Source organism: Phacochoerus africanus, chromosome 2 (assembly GCF_016906955.1).
Source record: "Phacochoerus africanus isolate WHEZ1 chromosome 2, ROS_Pafr_v1, whole genome shotgun sequence".
NCBI lineage: Eukaryota > Metazoa > Chordata > Mammalia > Artiodactyla > Suidae > Phacochoerus > Phacochoerus africanus.
The window spans coordinates 269,722,307-269,738,445 of NC_062545.1; the positions used below are offsets into that span (position 1 = coordinate 269,722,307).

Here is a 16,139-nt window from a genome sequence, read left to right on the forward strand (position 1 = left end):
TGTGTGTGTGTGTGTGTCTTTTTGCCATTTCTTGGGCTGCTCCCGTGGTATACGGACATTCCCAGGCTAGGGGTCGAATAGGAGCTATAGCTGCCAGCTTACACCAGAGCCACAGCCACGCAGGATCCAAGCCACGTCCGCAACCCAGCCCACAGCCCACGGCAATGCCAGATCCCCAACCCACTGAGCAAGGCCAGGGATCCAACCCGCAACCCCATGGTTCCTAGTCAGATTCGCTGACCACTGAGCCACGACAGGAACTCCAAGTTGGGTTACCCTTTAGACATCCACACAGCACCCTGTGGCTGCGTCCCGCGCTCTCATCTCCCTATCGCCTGTCTCCTCTGACAGAGGAAAAGCTCTCTGGGGCAGGGACTGGGTCTGTCACGGCAAGATTCTCAGGACGAGCCAGGCACACAGAAGGGAGCGCTGCTCGAGAGGGTAACATACAATTCTAGCATCGAGCTGCGTGTGTCTAGATCAGGTTGCCACATTATTGTGATTCCTTTAAGATGTCATCAAAAAAGAACAATAATTTCCTCAGAGTCTCTTCCGGGAACCTCCAGGAGCTCCTGAGTGTGGGTGGAGGGAAATACACGGTACGTGACAAGGATGAATAAAAACAGGAAGAGCCAAGCTTTTTGGGGTCCTGCTCTGGCTGAAGCAGGTACAGAGCAGCTGACTGGCGGTGTGGCCCAGGTGGGCGGCACAGTTACTCTGCAAAACTGGTCCAGCGCTGGGGGAGCGGAGGGGTGGGGGGCAGCCCGAGACCTGGGCCCAGGCAGAGCCGCCCTGTACACCTCGTGCCTGGGCTGAGAAGAGCACTCACCTTGAGCACGATTTCATTGACGGTAGCAGCGTCGGATTCAAAGTAGAGGTGTTTGTAGTCGTGATTGCTTAGATACGTGAGTTTAAATATCGCGTGACCTGGAGGGAGAAGGAGAGAAGGCGGGTTACCTTGGGGAGGGTCCACGTCCTCTCCCCTCATCATTCCAGGTCCAACGAGAGCGAGTGGAGGCAGCCCAGCAACTACTCTTCCCACGAGTTGTCATCTTCTTATCCCAGGCTGTTGAGGGGCGGAATGTGTGTGTGGGGGTGTTGGGGAGACAGCAAAAGAAAGATCAGGCCCCGTCTCACCCTGGAGTGTGCTCAGGGCAATGCCACGGTAGGAAGGCTTTACAGAACTATGTCTACATAGTAATTACATGGAAGAGGTGGTAGTTTTTAAGGTAGAAGGCCAATTAACTCCAAATTATTACTCTAAAAATAAAATAACTGTGCCTAAAGCCAAATAAAGAGCGACAGGAAAGAGAGGCTGACGGTAAGGCTATCACAAGGTTCTCCAAAGCCCTGGCCCCTGCTGGGAGGGGCGCCCTGGGCTTGTGCTCCTTCGTGGACGTTGCTCCTGAGGTCCGAGGCCTCTGGACATTTCTGTCCTGGAAGAACAGGTGGACAGGGGTGGAAAGCCGGCTCTTCCCAAAGAGAAGACCTGGAAGAATGGGTGGACGGCCGTGGAAAGCCGGCTCTTCCCAAAGCAGGGGCTCAGAGCCTCTGAACACACAGAGCCTCCCCAGGCCAAGTTCTTCCACACCCTTTCCTACTGTATACGTTCTGGGTCTGCTTCCAGGTCTATCCTCTCTCGCTTCACTACCCTCAGATGCCACAGGCCAGCCCAGGGCACTGCATGCACCTGCCAGCCTGCGCCTGGGACGTCCTTTCTCATTAACCAGACCCAAAAAGATCCGCTGGAGCTGGGTGCTTCATTTCTCAGCACCCTTCGCCTGTGGCCTCCCACGCAGCACTTGGCTCGGCAAAGAAACCCACTCACTGTATTGTGTCACCTGCAGCAGTGTCTGCCTCTCTGTGCCCACCTTTGGGCCAGACACGCCAACCAGATTCCCTCCTTCGAGCAGAGACGCAGGTGCATGCCTGTCTCAGTCCCATGTGAGGCTCTGCCGGGCCCTGCGGCACATGCTGTCCGTGGGTTCTGGACTGAGAGTGGCCCTCCAAGAAAGTCCGCTTTCCCCTTAAGCTATGAGGAAGTTGCTTTGTTACTAGCAACTGAAGGAGCACGGCTCCGGAGAGACACGTAGTCAGAGCACCAGCAGACATGCCCTGGCCAAGGCACTGCGGTGACATCTCTAACCAGAGGCCTCGGAAACAACTCTCCCTGGTCTGCTCTGCAGACCCAGTGCTTGCAAGAGTAAAATTCAGCATAGCCTTTCTACTAGGCCTTCGAATCCTTTGTCCTTTTAATTGAAGCAGTGGCTGGTCATAGCTATTAATTAATAATATATCACCCATCTTACTGTAAGTTCACCTCTTTCCCGGAGAAATCTTCTTGGAAACTTTATTTACAGTAGCTAATTCTTCAGATCTCCAAAAATAAACTGATATATGCTGCACGTTTGTGGCCAGAAAAGTTGAGCTGCTGGTATTTTATCCTGGAAACATCATTATGATATACTCGTTGTGACCATAAATTCTATACTGAAAAAATTCGCTAATAATTTCTGAAAAAACCTCCCTTTCGGTCACTTGACAAATTTAGCCTGATTCTAAATTGTGGTACTAAAATGTTAGAATTCTCAGCTGAAAGCTCATTGTTCTGTGAATACATGAATTACCTGTTTCTGAGAAGTGGGTCTGGTGTGAGTGGATGGATGAGCCTGTGTGTGCGTGTGTGAGGCCCCGCCATCTCCACAGGCCCACCTCGGGACGTTGGAGCCTGGCTGGTGACGTTGCTGCGTGGAAGAACAATGCAGCCATCTCTGTCGGCCACGCTGTGATCAAGCAGAGCCATCTATGAAGGTCACAGGGCTGTGAAGGACAAACAGAGGCACCCCCTCCAGGAGGCTTTACTGCTGACACCTGGCCATGACAGACACAGACACCGGTGCCTGCGGCTAAAAAGGACCAGAAGGTCTTAGGGAGGCCTGGAGACCCGAAGCTTCGGGGTTCACTGACCACTCTGAAAAGCGATCTCATGGACTGTCTACACCACCTGCTCCCGCTTATCACTGACACAACCAAACCCAAACCTCAAGACACTAGAGTACGTTTCGCTTGAATAACTGAGACACCGTTAAAAACCTGTCCTGCACTCTCTGGGAAGAGCCAAATCTACACATGGCACATGTGACATGAGTTTGCATGGACCTGGGGGCCTCTGGAAGGCAGCCTCCACACCGTCCCCCTGGACTGCACTGCCTGTGGGGCCTATCAACTGTGGGTTCACGGAGGGGAGGCCTGGGGTTCAGCTGCACAACAGTCACGTGACAAAAACAAAACCCCCAAGTCAAGTCTCCTGAATGGCTGCATATTTGGGTCAGGCAACTACAAACACAACATCTCGTGAATTTTGCTGTGGGTGTGCCTAGCCTGTCCCCAGCACGTCCCAGAGTCCCCAAGCAGGAATGATGGCGCTTCACCCCGGGCACCTCTCTGAAGCCGCTGATGTATCTGTCCTTTCCAGTGAAAGCATTCGCAGCACCGAGAGAGGCGGACACGGAGAGCATTATCTGGGGCGCTTGCATGAGAATTTAAACAAGCGGCCCCTCTGCAACTACGAGAGCGCTTACCAGCGGGGTTAAGGTGCAGTGGGGCAGCCCAGCAGACAGCGCCCTCCTGCTCCGTGGGAGGAACTCTAGTTAACCCAGAGCCCAGGCTAACACCCGAAGCCATGCTGTCACCCCTGCTGGAGCCATGGGGACAATGCCCTCCGAGAGTGTTTGCTGTGAGGACATCCCTGCTGATCCAGGGGACCCATTTTGCAGGGTGACCAGTTTGACTCATTCAGGTCCTGCCAGGAGTGCAGGCTCGGGGCCAGAGGTATCAACACCACAAACACTGAGAGGCAAGTGTGATGAGCGTTAAGAGGAACGTCACTGCAGGGAGAGGCCGTGGAGACCCCGGGGAGGTGGCTGGCCAGGGGGCGGGAGGGCCAGCGGAGCAAGTTGCTTGGGGAAGCCGATGCTTGGATGAGGAGGCCTGCCTGGGGGAGGGGTCAGCTGGGGACACACGGTGCAAGAGGGTGAGGACAGAGCGCGGACACACCCAGGGGCAAGAGGCCACAGGCCTCCGACCTGGAGCTCCGAGCAGATGGGTTCATGAACAGTGAACGGGCAGGAGGGGACGTGACCCGGCGTAGGCTAAAGGGCGGGGGACACCGGATTCGCCAGCTGGCGGGGCCTGGGGCAGGCCGTACTCTGGGCAGTGAAGGAAATGGCCACCCTGTGCTCTGGGCGTTCCCTCCGCTCCCCTGGGCCTGGAGGCAGGGGGACCAGCTCCACAGTCACCCGGGTCGGAGTGCGCTCGGCTCTGAGGAAGACAGGGAGAGAGGTACGGCGCGGGACCTGGGCCACCTTTTACAGTAGTTAATATGCAGAATTCACACTTGGATCATTTCACCCCATCCAAAACCCATATATTAAAGTGTAACAAGTTAATCGACCTCTTGCTGGAAATGAATCTATCAATAAGCATGAGTAGTTTATGCTTCTTGGTAAATTTCCACCCGAGGTGTCCAGGAAGAAGGAATCAGTGGCGTTCCAATCCCGACTGAGCAGAGTAAGAACACAAAATGACAAGTCTGTCATCAGCCTCGGGCACCTCTAGGCCCACCTCAGGTAAAGGAGGAAGAGGGGTCTGCCTGGACTGTTAGAGGGAATCAGAGGGGCCGCAGGCTACCCCTGAAAACTCAGAGAACACCTGCAGCTTTCACAGGGAAGGGGGGAGCAGCCACAGGGGTAAATGGTCTTTGTAAAGATGCCAGCTGAGAGGAAATTACTCAGGTACACCTTGTTCTGCTGTGCCTTCCTTTATTGTGGTTTGCAGATAACGCATTTTTTGGTAAACAAATTGAAGGTTTGTGGCAACCTTGTGCTGTCAGATGATGGATAGCATTTTTTTTTTTTTAGCAATAAAGTATTTTAATTTTTTTTTTTTTAAGATGTGGAAATTCCCAGGCCAGGGACTGAACCTGTGCCATAGCAGCGATCCGAACCACTGCTGTGACAATGGCAGGTCCTTAACCCACTGCACCACAAGGGAACTCCCTTTCTAAATTTTTTAAAAGGCATTTTAAAATAAGGTGTGTAAAATTTTTAAAAGACAATATCACTACACATTAAACAGACCACAGTGTAAATATGACTTTTACACGCATTGGGAAATGAAAAAATTTGTATGACTCACTTTATTGTGGTGGTCTGGAATTGAACCTGCAATATCTCTGAGGTATGCCTGCATAGCACCGTGATTTAAAAGAAAACTCAAAGTATTTTGCTTGGGTTGTTAAAATTCTGTTTGGAAGTTGAGGCATAACAAAAGCCTGGGATACAGAGGAGAAAAATGTGAGCGCTGGAGTTGGAGACCTGGAATGACCCAGTTCTGTGTGTTCCAGTGGTGGGACCCTGGGAGGCACTGTCCCTCCAGGAGCCCGGGTTTGCTCAGGAGGAGAGCAACCGTCAGGCATCTCACGTGGTGCCTGGATACGGTTGGGGCTCAAGAGGGTGGTGGTCGTCATTCCTACAACGTGACAGAACTGATATTTGAAGGTAAAATCCTCATTATTTTGAAGATTTTGTTTTTAATTGGCCTTCTTTGGGCAGATTTGTTTTGAGAGCTGTAGGAAGAAGGCAATATAATGGGATATAAAATGCAGCATCTAAGCACTGGCCACATAGCCAGATTTGCTCAGGGCACTGGAACTACACATCTGCTTTTGAATATTGAAGTGGAAATCTGGATACGTAAAAATGTATTTACATTTATGTACTGTTTTTCAAAGTAAAACAGAGAAGATGGAATGTAACGCTGAGCAGAAACCAATTAACTGCACAGATGTCAGAAGGGAGATGTTCGAGCTTTTGTGCTGTAATTTATCATCTGCATTAAGAGTTTTAACTTAAAACAAGAAGCTGTGCTGAAAAAACAGGTTCCTCCGGTCAACGGATGGGAGTGGCCATTCTGAAAAAGCTGCTATTATCGCAAGATGGGTCAGCTTAAGCAAAGAGGGCCAGCAGCTTACATACTCCTGCTACAGAAGTGCTCCCAGATTTCCACTCTGAATGAAACAGAGATTGTTGTTTGAAAGGAGGCTGCCTTCTAAACGACCTGCTGGCACTGACTGGTTGGCAGTGACTGGCCAGAGCTGACATTCCAAACTAAGCCTGCAGCCCGCTGACTAAAACTCCCTAGGTGTCACCACTTGCCAGAAAAGCCAAAAACAAACTTGCCTTTGTTTGATTTCCTTTTCAAGTAAAAATTACAAAATATACGAAATTGGTACAACTACTATGGAAAACAGTACGGAGGTGCCTCAGAAAACTAAATAAAGAATTACCATATGACTCAGGAATCCCACTCTTGGGCATATATCCAGACAAAACATTCCTTGAAAAAGATAACATGCACCCATATGTTCACTGCAGCACTATTCACAACAGCCAAGACATGGAAACAACCTAAATGTCCATCGATGGATGAATGGATTAAGAAGATGTGGTATGTATTACACAATGGAATACTACTCAGCCATAAAAAGAACAAAATAATGCCATTTGCAGCAACGTGGATGGAACTAGAGACTCTCACACTAAGTGAAGTAAGTTAGAAAGAGAAAGACGAATACCCTCACTATTCACCAAGCTCCAAATTTTTTGGCCCCCTAAATAGTTCTCACACATACACAGTCTTCTCCCATCCATTCCCATCCTGCAGCCACAGGCCTCACCCAGGTCCTGACCATCTGCTGCCTCTTCCTGGTTTTCCTACTTTTGGTCATGCTCTCTTCAGATCCAAACGTCTACCGACAGGGGGGCATCCTTTTATGACACACATCTGGTTATATCACTCCCCTACTTAAAACTCTACTGAGTTTCTTTTCCTATTGTTCTTAGCATAGAGTCCAAGCCTCTTAGATGATTTTCAAGACCCTAGATCAGCAGTTCTCAAGCTTTTTAGTCTCAGAATCCCCTTACACGCCAATGTTACTGAGACGCCCCCTAAAGCTTGTGTATATGTGGATTATATCAATATCTATTATATTAGAAATTGAAACTGAGGTGTTGCTGTCATGTCTCAGCAGTAACAAACCCGACTAGTGCCCACGAGGATGCGGGTTCGATCCTTGGCCTTGCTCAGTGGGTTAGGATCCAGCATTACTGGGATATGCAGTATAGGTTGAAGATGGGGCTTGGATCCCATAGCGTTGCTGTGGCTGTGGTGTAGGCTGGGAGCTATAGGTCTGATTGGACCCCTAGCCTGGGAACTTCCATACACTGCAAATGCAGCCCTAAAAAAGCAAAAAAAAAAAAAAAAAAAAAAAAAAATCAAAACAGAAATTTAAAACCTGATTCTTTAAAAAGAATAAACTTAAACTTCTTACAAGTTAACATAATCAATGCATTTAAAAATGGCAAAACCTTTATATTTCCTCAAATGATAAAGGTTTAATAAGAAGCCTGGCATTATATTTTTTAAATATTGTTATTTATTTTTTAACAGAACACAGCCAGATTATACTCTCTGCTTCTACATTTGGTCTGTTGAAGTTATTTTGGTTGAAGCATATGAAGAAAAGTCAACCTTTTTTTTTTTTTTTGATCTTTTTGCCATTTCTTGGGCCACTCCCGCAGCATATGGAGGTTCCCAGACTAGGGGTCAAACCGGAGCTGTAGCCACCGGCCTACGCCAGAGCCATAGCAATGTGGGATCCGAGCCACATCTGCAACCTACACCACAGGTCAGAGCAACGCTGGGTCCTTAACCCACTGAGCAAGGCCAGGGATCGAACCGGCAACCTTATGGTTCCTAGTCGGATTCGTTAACCACTGAGCCAAGATGGGAACTCCTCTTCTTTGCAAATATTCTTTGGTATTATACAAACTTGACAAATGGTATCTTTTTAAAGATTAGCTGCAATGTGGAATCTAAAACCACATGAATAAACTGTTCATGTTCTGTTAAAATCCTTTGGTCTCTCTTGCACTTTGAATGAATCTTTTACTCATATGATTTTAACATCATGCAGTGGTCTGAAAAATACTGGTTCACTAAGTTATGCAGGTCTTCCAAATGTTAACACATTTCATTATACAATATAAAAAGTATTCATTAATATCACCACTGATCTCTTTAGAAAAGTCTTTAAGCAATGAGAAGCTAAGCTCATAGCGATGGATACAAATTTTTCAAGATTCAAATTTTCATCTGAAAGCTTGAATTTCATCATTGGCATGTAATACTAACTTATTTTCCTTAAAGTGACTGGCTTGCTTCCTTTATTTTCAAGAAAATGAATGCTAAACAGTTAGGCTTAAATAACTATAGTTCATCTGTTATTTTTTCAGGTAAAAATGGTGTCCATAAAATAAATGGTTAGTTCTGCTTGCAATTCCCACGATTATACAAAAGCTTTTCCTTGAGAGACAAGTATTCTACTCCCATATGCAGATGTACTTTTTGTGTATTTCAGAAAATGAATTAGGAGCAATATTTATGGGGTCTTTTGATGCTTCAATTCATGTGGAATTTGTTTTAACAAAGTATCATAGGGCATCTCAGTAACCAAGTTTTTTTTTTTTTTTTCCGCTTTTTAGGGCCCCATCTGCAGCATACCTAAGTTCCCAGGCTAGGGGGCCAAACTGGAGCTGTAACTGCTGACCTATACACCACAGCCACAGCAACATGGGATCTGAGGCATGTCTGCGACTTACAGCACAGCTCACGGCAATGCTGGATCCTTAACCCACTAAGCAAGGCCAGGGATTGAACCTGTATCCTCACGGACACTAGTCAGATTCTTAACTGGCTGAGCCCCAATGGAACTCCAGTAACCTAGTTGTTTTATTTTTTCTTTCTCGGCCATACCCATGGCATATAGAAGTTCCTGGGCCAGGGATCAAATCCAAGTCAGAGCTGCGACTTATGTCTCAGCTGCAGCAATGCCAGAACCTTAACCCAGCGGGCCCAGCTGGGGATCAAACCGGTGCCTCCACAGAGACAAGCTGGATCATTAACCCACTGGGTCATAGTGGGAACTCCAGTAACCAAGTATTCATTGAGTTTTACTCTTTAGCTTTTAGAAGGGTAGATAAGCAAGCAACAATTTTTTTAAATCTAGAAACTCTGTCCTCAGTGGCAACAAGCTTGAGTTTGCAAGTTCTCTTGGGAGGTTAAATTAGATTACTTCAGCTATCCAATCCTTGGAGCAGAGAGCTAAGATAATATTTGTGCAAACAGACCTTTTCCATTCTAAGCATAAATTTCTATATTACAAAATTTCCTCCTGTATTAGAGTATAAGGAAAATAAATACTGTACTATCAATAAATAAGGTGAATATTATGATTTCCTCAGGGTTGCAAAAAGCTCTATACCTCACCACAAAATAGTTTCATGCTGGCATATGACTGTGCTGAGTTCTTGGATTGCTTTTTTAAAAATTTATTTATTTATTTGGCCGCACTGGTGACATGTGGAAATTCCCAGACCAGGGACTGAACTCGCACCATAGCTGTGATCCAAGCAGCTGCAGTGACAATGCTGGATCTTTAACCCACTGTGCCACAAGGGAACTCCTTGGACTGCTTTTTAACAGGTTTTTTTGTTTTGTTTCGTTTTTGGTCAACTCTTGTCAGTTTTCACGTTCCACCGTCTTTATTATTAAGAAGTATAATTCCTTCTCCCACTTCTCTTTTTCTGCATTTAATATCCTCTATTAAGAGAAACCAGATAACCAAGTATGGTTGAAATTTGTTAGGGAATAAGATTTCATAGGCTGAGTTGAAGCTAGGGATACACTTGCACCCCTGAAACCTTCAGCTATCCAATCCTTGGAGCAGAGAGCTAAACTAAACACCGTGGCTTTGTGTCAGTGGCAGAGGGAAGACTAAAAGCCTCTGTTACCATTTATATGTAACTTTAGACAAGTTATATAACTTCTTTGAACCGTAGTTTCTTCTTTTATAAAGTGGGAATAATATCTATCTCACACAGTTGTTGCTAAGATTAAGTAATTTGGGGATAAAATCAACAATCTGAGACTCCTATGATAAATGTATACACACATCATAGGATTGTTGCGAGAATTAAGTGGTACATATACAGCACTTGGGACACTGCCTGGCACATGGCAGATTCTCTCTTTTTACTTTCACTCTCTAAGATAAGCAAGCTTTTCCAGATGGTAAGTATTTTAGACTTTGGAGGCCAAGTGGCAAAATTAAGGATATTTTGTAGACATTTATATGACGGGAGAAAATATCCACATGTTTTAACTGACAAAATTCAAAATACAATAATGAAGTATATCTTTGGGGAGTAGTATAGGATTCTCCTGAGAAGGACAGAGGTTTTTTTGTGTTTTTTGTTTTGGTGGGGAGGGGAAATAACTTTGCTTAAATGGAGTTCAAAAATTAATGTTCCATATCATCAAGCCACCTGCAAATACTTACCTATTAAAAACTATTCTAGGAATTCCCGTCGTGGTGCAGCAGAAAAGAATCTGACTAGGAACCATGAGGCTGTGGGTTTGATCCCTGGCCTCGCTCAGTGAGTTAAGCACTTGGCATTGCCGTCAGTTGTGGTGTAGGCTGCAGACATGGCTCGGATCCTGAGTTGCTGTGGCTGTGGTGTAGGCCGGCAGCTGTAGCTCTAATCTGACTCCTAGCCTGGCAACCTCCATATGCTGAAGGTGTGGCCCTAAAAAGCAAAACAAACAAACCTATTCTAGCACACAGGCCAAGCAAAAAAACTGATGACAGGCTGTATTGAGTCCATGGGCCATAGTGGTCTTGCTTACTTCCTTTTTTCTTTGTTCATTCTATATGGCTGCTAATGGTGACATCTTGAGTACTCTTGATTTCTTTGGGTAGATCTGGGTTTCTATCTGGTACTTCCCGCCCCCCTCCCCTAGCCTTCAGTATTTGATGCAGTGAAGGTTTAATGGTAAAGAACTCCTTCATCTTTCGAATGTGTAGTAATGTCTTTACTTTCACTTCCGAAGGATATTCTTGCTGATTACAGAATTCTAGATTGACAACATTTTCTTTTAGCAAGAGATATCACTCCATTGTCTTCCGGATCGCATTATTTCTGGGGAGAAGTCAGCAATAATTCTTTTGTTGTTGTTTTGTTTTGTATTTTTTTTTGTTTTGGTCTTTTTGTCTTTTAGGGCCACACCTGCGGCATATGGAGGCTCCCAGGGTAGGAGTCCAATCAGAGCTGTAGCTGCCAGCCTACACCACAGCCACAGCAACTCGGGATCCGAACCACGTCTGCAACCTACACCACAGCTCACGGCAACACTGGAACCTTAACCCACTGAGGCCACATCCTCATGGATGCTAGTCAGGTTTGCTAACTGCTAAGCCACAATGGGCACTCCTATTGTTGTTTTTTGGCTGCACCCTCAGCATGCAGAAGTTCCTGGACCAGGGATCAAATCTGTGCCACAGTTTGTAACCAGAGTCACAGGAGTGACAACACCGGATCCTTAACCTGCTGAACCACTAGGAAACTCCAGCAATAATTCTTATCTTGGTTTATAAGATTGCTGCTTATAAGATTTTTCTCTTTATCACTAGTTTTCTGCAATTTGATTATGATATGACTTGATGTGGTTTTCTCTGAATTTATTCCGTTTGGCCTTCTTTGGACTTCCAAGATTGGCAGACTGATATTTTTAATCAAATCTGGAACAGTTTTCTCCACATCCTTGAGACTCCAATTACATATATGTTAGAACACTTGTTGTTATTCCACAGACTTTGTTCTTTTCATCCATTTTTAACTCTCTGTGCTTCAGTCTGAATAGTTTCTACTGCCCTGTCTTGAGGTTCACTGATTGTAACAGGCAGATTATGAAATGGCTCTCAATGATCCCACTTCTTGGTTTTCACAGCCTAGGGTAATCTCGTCTTATTTGTGGGCTAGACCTGGTGACTTACTTTTGATGAGTAACGTGTTGGGATGCAGAGTTCCTGTCGTGGCGCAGTGGAAACAAACCCAACTAGGAACCATGAGGTTGCAGGTTTGATCCCTGGCCTCGCTCCGTGGGTTAAGGATCCGGCATTGTGGTGAGCTGTGGTGTAGGTCGCAGATGTGGCTCGGACCTAGCATTGCTGTGGCTCTGGTGTAGGCTGGCAGCAACAGCTCCGATTAGACCCCTAGCCTGGGAACCTCCATATGTTGTGGGTGTGGCCCTAAAAAGATAAAAAAGACAAAAAAAAAAGTGTTGGGATGCATTTTTGAGATGAGTGAAGGGTTGGGATGTATCTCTGAGATGAGGTTATAAAAGACTGTGACTCTTTAGTACTTTGCTCTCCTGGTTATTTTGATGAAGCCAGCTGCCATTTTGTGAGCTTCCCTGTGGAGAGGCCCACATGGCAAGGAACTGATGGTATGCACAAAGAAATGAACTCTGCGAGTAACTGTTCAGTGAGCTTGGAAGCAGATCCTGCCCCTATGGAACCTTGAGATGATTATGATCCTGGCTGACAGCTTGATTGCAGCCTGGTGAAAGGCCCTGTGCTAGAGGACTCAGCTAAGCTGTGCTAGATTCCTGGTGCATGAAATGGTGAGATAATAAATGTTATGATTATTTGTTTTTGCTGGTCTCAAGGCATATGAAATTTGCCAGGCCAGGGTTGAACCTATACCACAGCAGTGACTGGAGCTTCTGCATGACAACACTGGATCCTTAACCCACTGTGCCATTAGGGAACACTGATGTGATTGTTGTTTTAAGCCGTCAAGTTTGGGGACAATCTGTTACATGGCAATAGATAACTAATGCACTGACCTTTTCCCCAATCTTCTTGATATCCTCCCATCAGTGAAATTTTTGATTTAGATATTGCATTTCTCAGCTCTTAAATTTTCATTTGGTTCTTTTTAAAGTTTCTGTTTTATTTTTGAATTCTTATTTTTCTTTAAGTCTTTGAACATATTTACAATAAGGATTTTTAGGTACTTATCTGCCATTTCTATCATCCCTGCCATTTCCTTTTCTTCCTCCCTCCCTCCCTTCCTCTTTTCTCTCCCTTTCTTTGCTTTTTAGGGCCAAATTTATGGCATTTGGAAGTTCCCAGGCTAGGGGTTGAATTGGAGCTGCAGTTGCTGGCCTACACCACAGCCACAACACCAGATCTGAGCCACATCTGCGACCTACACCACAGCTCACGGCGACACTGGATCCTTTACCCACTGAGCGAGGCCAGGGATTGAACCTGCATCCTCATGGATACTAGTCAGGTTCATAAACCACTGAGCCACAATGGGAACGCCACTCCTGCCATTTCTGACTCTGCTTCTATTGGCTAATTTTTCTCTGGGTTGTGGGACATGTTTCTCCTGCTTCTTTTCATGTCTCATAATTTTTGTTTGAAAGCTGGACACTACAAAAGCTACACTCTGCGATATCTGCATTTTGTCATCATCCTTCAGAGAATATTTGGCTTTGTTCTGGCAGTCAGTTAACTTATGTGTGGACCAGTCTGATCCTTTCAAAACTTTTAAAACTTTATTAAGCAACAATTAAAGCAGTCTTTAATCTAGGGCTAGTTTAGCCTTACTCCTAAAATACGGCTTTTTTTTTTTTTTTTTGTCTTTTTAGGGCCGTACCTGTGGCATATGGAGGTTCCCAGGCTAGGGGTCTAATTGGAGCTGTAGCCCCCGGCCTACGCCAGAGCCACAGCAACGTCAGATCCGAGATGCGTCTGTGACCTACACCACAGCTCACGGCAATGCCGGATCCTTGACCCGCTGAGTGAGGCCAGGGATCGAACCCACAACCTCATGGTTCCTAGTTGGATTTGTTTCTGCTGCGCCACGATGGGTACTCCAAATGTGGCCTTTCTAGAGTCACTATTAAATGCTCTGGATTCTCCACTCTGACTGGCCAGAACTCTAGTTCATAGCTCCCCAGTAGCTGTTCTTTGACCAGACTTCTGATGAAACTCACCACAGGCATGCCTAGCTGAGTATACAACAGATGAGAAGGGCTCTTTCTAGAGCTCTTTCTCGGTATAGGTCCCACCTCCCCATACTTAACTTTGCAGATCTCACCTGCTGAATTTCAGTTCCTGCAACTCTGATCTGTGTCCCCCAGCTCAGTGAGACTGCTATATTTTCCTTGGGAAACCCTGGTAGAAGGCGGAAGTGATAGGAGGTCTCACCTCCTTTGTTTCCCTTCTCTGAGGGCTCAGAGTCCTGTACTGCCTGTTTTTCCAATGTCTGCAAACAGTTTCTTATATTTTGTGCAGTTTTCCCATCATTTATGATAGAAGGGCTAATCTAGTAGCAGTTAACTTATCTTGGAAGTTGCTTATGGGAGTCTTGTAAGCAATACATGTTTTGATTTTAATGAAAGAATGGTTTACTTTTTCCATGTCTATAAGAATAACTTAAAATCTAAGCACTCCATTTATTTATTATGAAAACACAGTTTGGAGCTTGGCAGGAGGCAAGGGAAACAGATTTTTCCATCATTTATCCAGCTGAGAAATCTTTCACACAGATTTCTTCAGCAGGAAACAATCCCTGCCCTTACCCTCTTCTCAATTAGGATCGCTTCTGATGTTAAAATCAAGAGGAAAAAAAAGAATCTGAGGAAATGGTAATCAAAATCTAGACAGACGTAAATGTATATGCAAAGTTTCCATTATACCGACATATCTATTTTGTTATGGGTCTATAAGGCAAGAATTACATGAAAACTTTACAGTAAAAAGGCTTCTGGAGGAAAAAGAGTTGGTACCCACAAAATGTTTTCTACTCTAACAGCTATCAATATTCCAATTAACACAAAGAAACTCTCTTGTTTATTAGTAAGTCAAAGCAAAATGAAGAAAATTTACAGAGAATGTAAGAAAACCCACTGAATATCTCAGTACCAGCCAATTTTCCTTACAAACACATTCTTACATGTTAATAGTTAGCGAACAGCCCCAAGGCCCCTATGAGCGACGGCAGTACCTGATAAGAAGAAGCATGGGAGGTGTGTTGTTCTTATCATCTGTCTAGGGCTCAGAGTAGAATCAGCTGCCTCCTAAATTCAAAGAGTGTTGACCCTTCCAGAGACCACACACTGTACTACACACCTCTTTTCCAGGAACTACAGAGACAAGCGCGCTGGTCCCATCTATCACATGCTGAGGATACACAGGGTAGTATGTTAAAAACAAAGACACTGGGTTTTCCTTTTCACTACAACTTTGAGACGTTCTCCAACGTGCCTCCGTGTCTCTTTGTTGAATTGCCACATTTGCTCTTGGCTGATCCCAAATTCTAGAAGCAACTTTTAAATGCTGAATAAGGACAGGCAGAGTGAGAAAAGAGCCACTGAGCACTGACTGAAGCCCCTGGACAGAAGCTGCTAGACTTCTGGAGGATGTAGTTGGGAGCATACATGGGCATGGCCAGTGCAAATGTCAGGTGTCAGTTAATAATGACCAGGTCAGTCAATGGGACACACGCGGTGCTGGCTCCCACACCACAGGCTGAGTTCTCAGAGGTCTGGCCAATGTCATCCGGCCCTAACAACTGTTCCCTGCAACACAGTGATGGCCTATTTAACAGCAGATCACAGCTTGAGGTTACTGGAATCCAAACTGGGTCAGAGAACCCAAGAATGCACTCTGGCATTAAAAGATGCAAGCTGGCCCCAGGCTTACGTTGTTTCTCCACCTTTAGCCTAAGATACGGTCCAGGTCTCTCCCTCCCACACACTTGGAAGAACTCAGGTGGTCCCCCTGGTTGCCTAAACCCATCTCCCAGGCAGCTCCCTTGTTTTGGAAGATGATGATGAATAAATCAAAATGCACTAAGCAGCACTTCCACAGGCACTCGCCTCCTTCACTGAACGTGCACCTCATCAATCACACTATTGTCTGCTTGAAAGGCGAGCCTTGTAAATGTCATATCCACTCAGGCCCAAGGAGAGGCGCATCCAAATGCGGCAAGGAGTTTTAATTGGATAGTGTAATTAAACTAAAAAACCCCAGCAGACTCCCTTTGACAGGATAGATGAAGACCCCTTTTAATAGGGCTAGGAAACATATCTGTTAAAAGGACGAGGCACTGCCTGCTCCTGATTGTGCTCCAGAGTACCCTTATGAAAAGGCAATTCAATAA

At 45.7% G+C, this 16,139-nt stretch overlaps 1 protein-coding gene across 7 annotated transcripts in view; it reads right to left on the reverse strand.

The window, feature by feature from the left end:
* The window catches only part of MAPKAP1 (MAPK associated protein 1), a 249,495-nt gene that overhangs the window by 6,205 nt on the left and 227,151 nt on the right, over positions 1 to 16,139 (reverse strand). For all 7 annotated transcript variants that reach the window (XM_047768406.1, XM_047768407.1, XM_047768405.1 and 4 more), the window contains one exon: positions 830 to 927. In XM_047768406.1, the coding sequence (XP_047624362.1) occupies positions 830 to 927 (98 nt within the window). The remainder of the gene's footprint in view (positions 1 to 829; positions 928 to 16,139) is intronic.